Raw genomic sequence first — 12075 nt, forward strand, 5'->3', positions numbered from 1 at the left:
CATCGTAATATAGAGTGAAATTTGCCCATCACATCGTATTTTTCACGAGTTACTCAATGTTTAGGGAGCAAATTTAGGGGGCAAAAATGCATATGCTAGAATAAAAAATGATTGTAGTTTTTGGTCCACTAGGTACATTTAAACCAATCCATCCAAGATTCTAACACTTTTTCCATGCTTTGGCAACGCAGCCTGAGCGCGGAAACCAAGCAGGTTTCCGTTCATTTCGCGTTATACATGGTATAACTTGGTTGTAGTTGTGGTGTATACCGTTGCCATGGTACGTTACACGTATTAGTTGTACACAAATAGATAACATACGTGCTTGGAAATATTGAAAAAATCTCGTATTTATCGATGGTTCTCATTCTCGTGAGGTGAGAAATCGGCGGACCGAATGCGGGGCGCGTTTCGGTACGTTTCCGAGGGTTCCTTCTGGTTCTCGTGTCGAGTGGTCAAAGTGAGTGTTAGTGAAATTTCATTGGTTTGTTCGCAGAACCCTCAAATAAAAAAAAAACCTCATCAGTCACCAACTAGAAAAAATAGACTCGCTTCAAAAGATCATTTAGAACGGGAGCAAAAACATATAATTCCACCTCTGAGTAAGGTGCGTTAAAATGCAATAAAAATTCTTCTCTGAAAGAGATCTTGATAGTAGGATAGGAGGCATGTAGGTATTCTTCAACTTTGGTACCGTTCGATGACCGTGTTAAAATGTGAACCTGAACGTATGGTACATATTTATGGTTATTTCGAGCAAAACACGGCTTAAAATCTCTGGAAAGGATTTATATTGCGCAACGAATTCAACTTTTGCCCCAAAATAAAGAAGCATTGTTGCAAGTCAAAACGGTGCGACGTAATGTAAACGGGCAGATAAGTCGAGAAAAAATTAGATAAGAAAAAGTACTTAAAAAGAATGGATGAAGTAGCGTTCCAGGACTGGCCTGGACCGCCGGCGGACATGAACAGCGGAAGCAATCCCTGGATGCCCGCATATGGATACCAGACCCCGCCTGCCCTGCTGGAGAAGGAGGATTTTATTGGTAATCCTGGTAAGTAATCCTGATAATTGAAAATATCTGCCTTAATGCGATTGCGAAAATCGCATTATAAAAAGTTATTATAAAGTGGCTGCTCAGCGTCACCTTATTCAGCGATTGTTCTATCTATGGAGATAGATTAACAACTCTTATCAGGAATTTTATTGTGCTTGTGTGGTGAAACACTCCTTAAGGTTGTGACGATAGCTCCTCGATAATATTTTAATGCAAATTTATGGTCCGGTGAATGATCGACTTTTATCGCACTATTTGTGAAAAAATAATATTTTTTTTAGCTCAAGGAAAATGCCGAGAGCGCTTCAAATCGGTTGCATAAGAGAGCAGAGAAAGGCGACTGCACGCAGTAAAAAAATGTTTTTTTTTTTAAAGTGCACATATAATACGTATTGAATCTTGGAGGTTCGCGACAAGAAAAAATTGATTTAACAAACGAGTTGTGAAGAAAATTACTCGAAAAAGAATGTCGGCGAAGGGCGAAGTCTTGTAGAATTCGAGACCAATTGTTATGGTAAACATTCAGTAAGACAATAACACACTTGCAATAATTAATCCTTCAGTGGGTCCTAACAACACCTTCAATTCGATGAAAATCACTGGAAGCCAATTTAAAAGAAAAAAATGGTGGAGAGCCAGGCAGCATTTTCTCCTAATTATAATGAAATGAACAGTGCATGAATGATATAGTCCTACGTCTAAGTACCAATGAAATCGTACCATTTACTGAAGGTTCTGTATGCTCCCTCAAGCAGTGCCGGCCTTAGACACTCCCACTCCTAATAAAACCGGTGCTAGTTCACTAAGGGCATCTCCAGCCCTATAATCACTGGGAATCATCAAAGGAAGCTCGGAAAAAGACGTAAAAGTACTTGCGTTTTTTTAAATCTCGCCCTTTATAGCTCGCGATAGAATGTAAATACACTCTAATCATAAACCTTCAGTTAGCCTTAAATATGTCCTCTGATCTTCCCTAAGTAGCTTTGGTAAAATTCTCAGCATATATTCTCAGATAAACAAAAAAAAATTGAAGACACTAGCGAAGGTTTCGCAGGCTCTCATAAGTCTTGTGCCAATTTTTGTCGTTTAGACATGGGGGGGAAAATCGCCCATTTCTTGGACGCCATGTCAGCTCTTGATATTCTCTATTTAAGTGAGTTTACATTATCAGAATGCTCACCTTTTAGTCGAACCGTTGCAGCCCCAACGATACTTCGCTGTTAACGATATGAACCGTGACCAAACTCTAAAACAATTTATAAGTAACAAGTACCTTGAATTTTCGGGAATAAGTCTTTATCGAGCGTGGGAGCAGTACCTGCGTAAAGAGGGAGGGGGGTGACTTTCTTGGTAGGCGGCTCATTTTTGGGAGAAAGGGGGCGGTGACTAAAAACTTCGCTCAGGGCGGCGCTGCATAAGAGCCACAAAGGACCAGCGAAACCTACAGAATTTTTCTGAGTTCGAATGTTGGTAGATATCTGGGGTTATTACACCTCTGGGTAGTCATCTTAATTTTTGTAGAGCCATGAATGCTTTGTCGCTCTCTTAGTTGTCCTCTTGAGCCTGAAGGTCTGCTGCACCTTAAAACCAGCTAACCAATGGAGCGATGTAATTTTTCGATTAATTATTGTCTATTTATACCCAATTAATCCGGTTCGATATATCATTGAAATATAGTACTAAAAAGCTATTATAAGCGGCAATTCGTATTCTGAAACAATGGTGTGACTAGTGCTTGTGGTATGACAGTAGACAGCAGTGGGATACCTGAAAAAATCGCATTGTGCAATAATTGCTTCGCTGAAATATGTATATCTAATTCAAAATACCAATTAAGTGATTATACAATGAGAATGAAGGTGAATGTTAAGCTAAATCAGAAGCATGTGCAATTTACTCGAAATTGAATAACAAGCAAACCTAACAGATTCATTTAGATAAAACCTTCAGCGTAACGTGGTACATTTTGGGCCTGCGAGCAATGACCTTAAGGCCTTTGTGTACATTTCGACCACATCCAGCTATGAGCACACCAGCGAAGGTTCATTTACTGCAATAGGTGTACGAGCAAATACCGTTTACATCACCAGCGGTTGGATTCTTGTAATCCACTGATCCGAAGGTTCACCGCTCACTTGAGTGGTGAGTGTTAAAATGAGTAGAAATTTTTCTATCAAAGGTAACCATGCAGAGGAATATCCGCTCTCGGAGGGAGGGGGCGATTTTTTTCTTGGGGCAGAGAGACGGCGATTGAAAATTTTAAACGCGCCAAACTTGCCAAGGCCGGATCTGGTGGCGATCGTGGAATGCGCAATGAAGAAAGACTCATATGAGGAGTTTGCAAGCGCACATGATCATTCGAGATTCACGCTGCTATCGGTGTTTTCCCAACGCAAAGCAAAAAAGTCAAGGTCCCATCTGGTAATAAAAGGTTTACCGACAATGAGGCGAGTTAACAAGACAAGCCTCGTGACGTAAGTAAAAGTACACAGCAGTGTTTTGCAGCGGATCCTTTTAAGTTTCCTGCGAGAATTCAATGCAATTTTTGCTCGGAGGTTATATGATCAATATCGCTTATATTAACTTGATTCACGATGGAAATACACGGTACTTCGTCGAGAAGTTGTTGATTAGTCGTTGCGGAATTTTGAAAAATCAAAGTAACAGGATATCAACAACATACCCGCATGGGATACCACATCAATCACCAGCCTACCTTAAAGAGAGAGTGGTTGTATTAGGTATGCAAATTTAAAATAAAGCACTGTAAAGATATTGAGGAATAGATAACATTCGGTTCGCATGGTACTCAGCTTAGAAAGCGAGCGGCTTATGTCAGTACCGGCTTCATGGAGAGGTCGAGGGGGGTTGTTGGCGACGGCCCAGGGCGTCGGGAGGTTTTACTTAGCGATAAGGGGTGGTGATAAAAAATTTCGCCCAGGGCGCTGGACTTGCTGGGGCCGGTCCTGGCTTGGGCAAAAAGACGCATAAGCACCTAAGAGACATTGCAAATGGGTTCCTCAAAGGTTTTTGTTAACGTTACGATAGAAGATATCAAATCTGAAAGTTGTTTATCTCTCTATCGTGAATAGTAATAATGATTGAATGGCAGACAATTCGCATGTTAGATGACATATCTGCAATAAAATCGCAGTAAAAGGTGTACCTGCAGCAATAAAACCTCAATAGGTTTATAAGCGGTTTAAACGTATCTGATCTGACCTCTTTGCCCAGATCGCTTTGGTGTCTTTAAAAAATAGAATTTCTCATAGACTAAAGTCACAATTTTTCCGTTTGTGAATATATGGAGTCCGAACGAAGCATACAGACTGTCCGAGATAAGGAGGGTCACCACGGGGATTTTGGAAACGTGGCATTGTCAGTTTTTTATCCGACGTTTGGTCTTTGCGGAACCATCATTAACTTCATTTTCTTAATACGGTCCGGATGTTCTGATATCAGGTTCTAAAAGGTCTTTTTATTCTGAATTCAACAATGCATAATACTTTATGGTGTAATTATGTGTTAGTCTATTTTTCGGTTTTAATCACGAAAATTCCTATTACGGACCTGTGCAATTTTTTTTTAATTTTTAAGAATAAACAATTAGTTACATCAATGAAAATTAATGTGTCAAAAAACCAATGTTACTGCCAATTAAAATATGCTATTATCACATTTATTTGTTTCCCAACGTATATTTTTGTCGTAGTGACAATGTCTTAGTGATAATAAATAAACACCTAAATGCCACAAACTGTTAATTGTTCAGTATCTAACATCAGAAAGTCCAGTCAGTATTAAAAAAAAATTAAGTTGAGGATGGTTCCGCAAAGACGAAACGTTGGATTAAAAAATTGACCATGCCACGTTAAAGGGCACTGAAAGTTGTTGTGGAGAAGTACCATCGCTTTTGCTATAGGACCAATATTAATCCCAGAAAAAAAAATAATATGAAAAAATTCAATTTTCTCAAAGTATCTTAAAAATCAAAAAATGTGTCGGGGATGTCTAAAAGCAATTTTCTGAAGCGTTTAATTACACATCTTTTCTTTTAATTAACCAAATCCGCATCTCTTTCAGTTTCTAAGATTTCCATGATGACCCTCCTTATCTCGGACACCCTGTCGAGAAATCCATCCCCGGGATTGGAAAATTTTTCATTGCCCCCAGAAACGCAGACTGGAGAGTTCGGATAAAATTTACCTTCGTTTTGGGGAGTACTAGAAATGTTTACAGCAGAAGACGATTTCCTGAATATTTTTCCATAAAAAGCATCCTTTGAGTAAAGTCACATAGCATACAGTTTTCAAGCAAAGCGGGATTTTCAAGTACATACATGCTAGACTTTGGTCCGATTTTCCAAAACACAGTCCAGCGGTCGCTCAGAAATATCGTATTTCTATCAAAATATTCAAGATTTTTCCAAACATTTTGGTGTTTTATCCACATAATTTCAAGATATCAAGTACTACTTGCGGGGGCTATCTAGAGTGGACGAAATTTACTAATTTGGGAAATATATGAATTTCCTAAATTAGTTAAATAGTTAAAAAAAAAATTGAACAATTTGTACGCAATATTAAACGATCTAACACGAGTTGGAGACCTTGATAACATGGCCCTTTAACGGGAATCATCGATTTGCTGGGTGAACTTTATGTGGATGTGCCGCGGTGTTTCATGACTTACCTAACTACTGCGTCAAATATTACTGGAATTAACGTGCATACAGGGTGATTCAGAACTGTGCGATCAAACTTCTGGGAATAATTCAGCGCAACAATAGAAGAGATTTGAGTACAACAAATGTCCGGAAATGTCTAAGACACTACGTCCTTACGATATTGTACGACAGTTATGTTCAAAAATGTGTTTTATCAAGTTTTACTGTAATTTGTCTCTGTAAAGTAACATCACAGTTATTGTTCAAAATGTCGCCGTCGAACTGCGTCAGTTTGGACGATATCGGCCTGGCAGAGGTGGCCCTGTTCCGTGGCCCCCTAGGTCACCCGATCTAACACCTTTAGATTTTGTTTTGTGGGGACATGTAAAATTTATGAAACAGAGCAAGGCCCGATTTCACGCAAATTGGAATAAAACACATTTTTGCTCGTAACTGTCTTGAAGCGTCATAAGGCTACAGCGCCTTATGATGCTTTCCAGACATGGTTCTCATATTCAAATGGGTTCTATTATTGTCTACTGAATAATTCCAAGCAGTTTGATCCCATAGTTTAGAATCATCTTGTAGTCTGTGCTTTTATCCACCGCTTAAGCTATTTGGGAAGAGACTTATTTTATCAGCCTAAGGACGCGCCCTTGGGAAGCTATAGAACCGACCTTCAAGGATCGATCTCTTATTTGTTTCAGTGGTCTTTAATTAGTTTCTCGTGTCTTCAGGCGTTTGAATTCGTGCCTCTAATTAAGTAGGTACAACTTCCTCATCTGCAATACATGCAAGCTTGAAACAAAAAGTGTGAAATTATACGTATCCTGTTAAAATTAGTCCTTTCATATATTATTTTATGTTTTTTTGCAGCTTTGTCATTAAATTTGCATTATTAAAAGCCCACAAGGACATCCGTCCTCGATCGCTAATCGAGTGGATTTATGCACATATTGAATTTATCTTGTCTGCATTAGAAAATAACGTCTAAGTAATAATGAGCAGAGAAGTGAAAGGGGATAATTATTTATTACATTTTTCTATTCCTTCCTTGATGTCCTTATAATTACGATTGTTGCGGTAGATCGCAGTTTTATTCTGCGCATTTATTTGATTGTAAAATAATGCACCTCCAATATACAGGGTGTTCCAAAAAGGTTCTGCAAAACTTAAGGAGGTTATTGGTGAAATTTTTTGTTTTGTTTGGTTTTATTCCATTCACTTAAGTCGAATATCGAAGTATTTTGAACAAAAATGACTCTATAACCAAAAGGGCTCATTTTCGACTACGGGTTCCTACGCAAAAATCCTTCATCGCAAAAACCTCCCTAAGTTTAGCACAACCTTTTTGGAACATCCTGTACATTATGTTCTAGGGACATGCAAGTGTTCGCTCTGCTAGGGAAATATCAAATATACTTCCTAAATATTTAATTTAAATTTATTGCAGCGATCATTTTATAACATTCATTAGCTTTTTTAACTGCCAACAAAGTCCTGGTGCTTAGATATTGATAAATCGCATTTGATGTTGGTATGACACCCACAAAACCCCACCTATGGGTGACACTAATTAATGATTATTTAACAGTTATTTAAAAGGAACTTCGTTACATTACAAACATCAACAATTCGCAGAGTATCATCATAAGTTTGTTTATTAATGTGAGCAAATATTGTCGCTTCATATACACTTGAAAGGTGTCGGGAATTCTATAGCTGGTTTGCTTAGGCCTCTCCACAAGGTCTAGGTTTAGTTGTCTTCCTTATCAGTAATTGTTTTTGGCACAATAAATTCAATATATTTTTAAGGCTTTCAAGACTACGTTGTCACTTTTGCTCGCTTCTTTTTCCAGTTGCGTTAATTCACAGTAAATCTTCAAATCTCCTCACATATCCTGTTGATGATGGATTCAGTCTCTCCCCGCGGACCATAGGAATACATTTTCTTCATTACGTCATCTCCTGTACTCAGGACAGACTCGGTTTAATCCTCACTGGATTCCAGAACTGGATTATTTATAACAAATGTAAACCCACTCTTGCCAAGACAGGATTGTTCTCACTCTTGCTCAAAAGTTGAGGAGAGGGGGTGACCATCCAGGGGAAGCAAGATCTTTACCTTCGTTCGTGTCGGGCATCAAATAATCCTCAGGAGGAAAAGTAATGCTCTCTTCTCTTCTAATGTAAATAAGTAGATGGATAGAAATTCCCTTTGGCAGAAAATACTATCTTTATAGAAACTTATTTCTTGCCTCCTTTGCAATTAAAGTGCTTATTCGTCTGCCTGCTGCTTCATTCCAGGATCATCGATGCATTCTGGACGCTGGGTCCCTCTTTGCTTTCCTTGCTATTTGCCGAATATAAATATTTGCTCTGGACAATTTTCCAGCAATGCGTTTCAGCACCGTATATGGCATAACATTGGTTTTGAATAAGCTTTGGCGAAGTCGATTTTGTTGGAACAGCTTGATTGACCGCTTCGTTGGATAAAAGACAAAACAACCATACATTTTTTTTCAGAAATCTTTGAGTTGATTCTCATAAGGCGACTCCAAACAGGACGCGCTGTGCTGCGTCGTGCTGTTAAAATCTGCTCTGCGCAACGCGGCGCGTTAGATTTGCACGGTAATCTGCGCTGAAGCGCGCCAAATTGCATGATTGCGCAGAGAGTACGCGACCTTAAGGACAAAAAATATTTGTCGGTAAGACGGTACTAGAGACCGTACTACCAGCCGGTGTGGAGTTTCACTTGCCAAAAAATCTTGGAATTGCAGAGTACTTCGGGCCCGTGCTCGACACCTACGGTCACCCTTCTGGGCTGCTTTCGTTTTTGGCATCAGATAACAGTCAGACTGAATTGGCGCTTTTTACTCTGTCATCGCTCTCGGCCCTTTTGTGTTTCTCTGGGGAGGAGGATCAATGTCCCGTCCTCGATGTTTAGCTTGAATTCCCCGTCGACAGGAGGTTCTTCTGCCCTTCTCGGTTCTTCCGCCCTCCTCTGTTTTTCTGGACGCTCCTTTCTTCGCCGGATGTCTCCTTGTTGGTTGCTTGTTTACAATAACGAATCTGAAGTACTAGAAAGGCTATCTGACCTTCTTACTTCCATCAATGTAGGGATTGTCTTTTGGCATTTTGCCTTCCATTTGTCAAGTCTTTTGACTTGTTTGGTCATGTGCGGGTGGACCCCCTTTAGCAACCGTTTTCTAGCAACCGATGTCTTGGTCTCGTGTGCGGGGATGGTATTTTTCGGCCTGCAGTCTTTTGGCGTCCTGATCAGGTCATTTGGATGTTCGTCCATTGCTTGGAATGTTTTGATTCCTTGGTTTTTTATGCGCCGTTTGTTTTGGACGGGGGATGTAAATGGGTACACGCGGTCTAGACCGTTTTGAGTCGATTGACCATTTAATTTAATTGAAATAGTGTGGACACGCGCCATTTGGAATAAAGCACTGAATACATTTTTTTATTAATATTTTGCGCTAGTCAACGTCGCTTCGGGCCGCGCTGCGATGCGCAGCGCGGCGCGGCGCGTTTCATTCAGGGTCTCCTTTACAGTTTTTTCTGGTTGAACTTCCTTCTTAAACTCATACAGCTCGTGATGACGAGCTGCGCACAGTCTCTTCGTCGAACCCCTTTGTTCAAGTTCGAATTTATCTCAACCCAAGATGACAACCTTGGTGGATCTGGTCTATTCCCGATAAGTGTAAAGCCGATCCTAGAACGACATTTTTGAGCTTAAACTGAAGATTTATCTAAATGGAGAGCCATTAGCAATTTCCTCCTTTATAGACTGTCGAACGGGGGTCAAAGTCAAGGAACCGGTATTGGGGGCATACCAAAAAAGAAACAGGTAGAAAGTACCAAAAGCGATTCGGTTATGTGACGAGACAAATGATTTACTTTCAGCAACAGATGATACAACACACTTTCAGATAAGGCTTCGAATATACCTGCCATAACGAACCGAACCGATCTCTACAGCATGATTCTTTATCAACCCTGAGATGATTTTCTTATCTTCTCTTTGCTATGTGAGTTTTCTCAATGGTACGTGCGGGTATTCAACTCTAAAGCTCTTCTGCAGGGCCCCATGGTGAGATAAAATTGCTCTGTCCGTTGGTTATCTGGGTCGTTTACTTACAGGCCTGAAATAACTTACGAAATTCGCTGGTTGTGTTTTTAAATTGTAATTGCCTTATTAGGTAACTGGTACTATTAGTACCTACTATGTATCGTGAACATTTTAATAGTTCTTTTTTATGGCAAACTGGTTAGGTTGTGTGAACACTGCAAGTGAATACATGCATTGCATTTGATTGGTTGGCCTGCTGGGCAGAATTCTTACTTCTGCATCTAGAGCTGTAGAATAAAGAACCCGGAATACCTACATGGGCGCCTTCGTTCGGTATTCAAAGCGCGCCCTAGACATGGTATTTAGCGCCCAGTCCCCCTCAGTTATGTTAAAGTATCTGACAGAAAGCATAAAATCATGAAGACACACCTTTAAATCGCTCGTGCACCTTTGGTTCTCTTTCTTTACGATGATGGCTTTAACTGTTCACGGTCGCCCGTAACGACATTTTTACTTTGTAAAATGCTATAGAAGTGCAGTGTTGTCGGATCAGTGACTTATTTTTTAGCCCAACCTGCGCAGAAAGTAAAATTCGAATGTCTACTGATCACTGCAGGCCACCACTCTTGATTGCTTCACCATGCGTATGCGGCGTGCACCATGTCATCACGACGATATTTCAGGGGGCGATGGTACTCTGCAAAATAATGATAAAACCATAATAGACCCGTGGTCAAAAATGCACCATTTTCGATTGACAGGAGGGCAAAGTGTCATAATTTCTCTCACATTTTGTGCTTTTCAAATTTTTGAAATTTATTTGAAAAATCAAGACAAAATTAATAAAATTGCCGAAACTCAACCATCACATCGTAGATTATAGACCGTAGTATGTTGCCTGGACCCTCTTAATTTGCATCGATAGATAATTTTGAAAATTCTCGGTGAAAGATACGAAAATACTGCAAGAGATCAAAAAGCTGAACAACTCAATAAGGAATTTTAATTTCGTATGAGAATTCATGCAGGCTGTTCCAAAGAAAAGGTACAAAGCAAAAAATAGTCCATGACCCAAAAAAACATAACACCCTGTCTATGGCAAATATGAGGAAAATTGTGAAATTTTGCCACCATGTATATTGAAAATAATACGTTTTTGGTGATGGGTCTATTAGTATTTTTTTTATTGTTTTAATGTTGACAAATCAGACATTGTTGAAATTCATGTAGTTTATAAGTTTTTCGGACATCTTATTTTCGTTTGTAGCATTTTTATAGTCAAAATGGCTGTAAAATGCCCATTTCATGAACAGGTTACTATGCTATTAGTATCGAGGTTCTGTCAGGGTAATTGCCAGAGAAGTATAGAAAAATAGCGAAGATTTCCTAATTGCATTATATCACATCGCGAAACCTTTGTTAATGGTGAACGGAGAGCTTGGGAAACGGGTTCCCTTTATTGTGTAAATTTATAATATATCTCTTTTAATATAAATAATGCTAAAGGACGCACGTGGGCAGTTAACATACAAAATTAAAAGTGGATTTTAGGTAACATTGAAAATGAACCCCACACCAGCAACCGCCGCATAAAAATAAATAAATATTAAATGAAATAAATAATAATAAAATTTGGACTAAAAAATTATTAAAAAAAAATAAGATACAGGAAAATTTTGTAAATTTTAATAACATTAGATTTGACAACCGTCGTGTCCTAGTAACAGGACAATTGGAGAGCAGTTGGCGCATGGCCTTTAAGACACAAATCTTTTTTGCTCAAATTGACAGGTTTTTGACATGAAATCATATAGATTTTTTTTAAAATAATGAACGATTTGTTGAAAATGTACAGAAGTACAAAAAGATATAAAATCAAATTTACTATCATATTGTCAAACCTTAGTTGCTAACTAGATTAGGTATTAAAAAAATCATATAATTTTGATGATGACCCACCCCTAAACCACCCTTCATTGAACGTTCTGCTACTTAAAATTTTTCGTAAATAAAGGCGCCAATAAAATGAAAACATTTCCCAAGTTTCATTATTCTACATTAAAGTTTTCCTGAAATATATTTAGAATAACAAAAAATTTTTATTCCACTTCTGAAGTCGATATCTCAGCAACTGGGGAGATAAAAAAATATCTTAGAAAAAAATTGATATGTTTTGAGGTCACCTACACGTCCCATTTGGTCGTGAACCACCCTGTATATATGAAAGTGAAGTTCATGATATGGCAACACTTTCGTAAATACAGGTTTTAGTA

At 38.8% G+C, this 12075-nt stretch overlaps 1 protein-coding gene across 5 annotated transcripts in view; it reads left to right on the plus strand.

The window, feature by feature from the left end:
* Positions 1-247: 247 nt before the first annotated feature.
* The window catches only part of LOC136350995 (serine-rich adhesin for platelets), a 73563-nt gene continuing 61735 nt past the window's right edge, over positions 248-12075 (plus strand). For all 5 annotated transcript variants that reach the window (XR_010734234.1, XR_010734235.1, XM_066303202.1 and 2 more), the window contains exon 1: positions 248-1055. Coding sequence is in view for 3 of the 5 variants with exons in the window: in XM_066303202.1 (XP_066159299.1) it covers positions 920-1055 (136 nt within the window). In the remaining 2 variants the exon portion in view is untranslated. The remainder of the gene's footprint in view (positions 1056-12075) is intronic.

The sequence above is a fragment of the Euwallacea fornicatus genome, chromosome 4 (genome assembly GCF_040115645.1).
Source record: "Euwallacea fornicatus isolate EFF26 chromosome 4, ASM4011564v1, whole genome shotgun sequence".
In the NCBI taxonomy this organism is placed as follows: domain Eukaryota; kingdom Metazoa; phylum Arthropoda; class Insecta; order Coleoptera; family Curculionidae; genus Euwallacea; species Euwallacea fornicatus.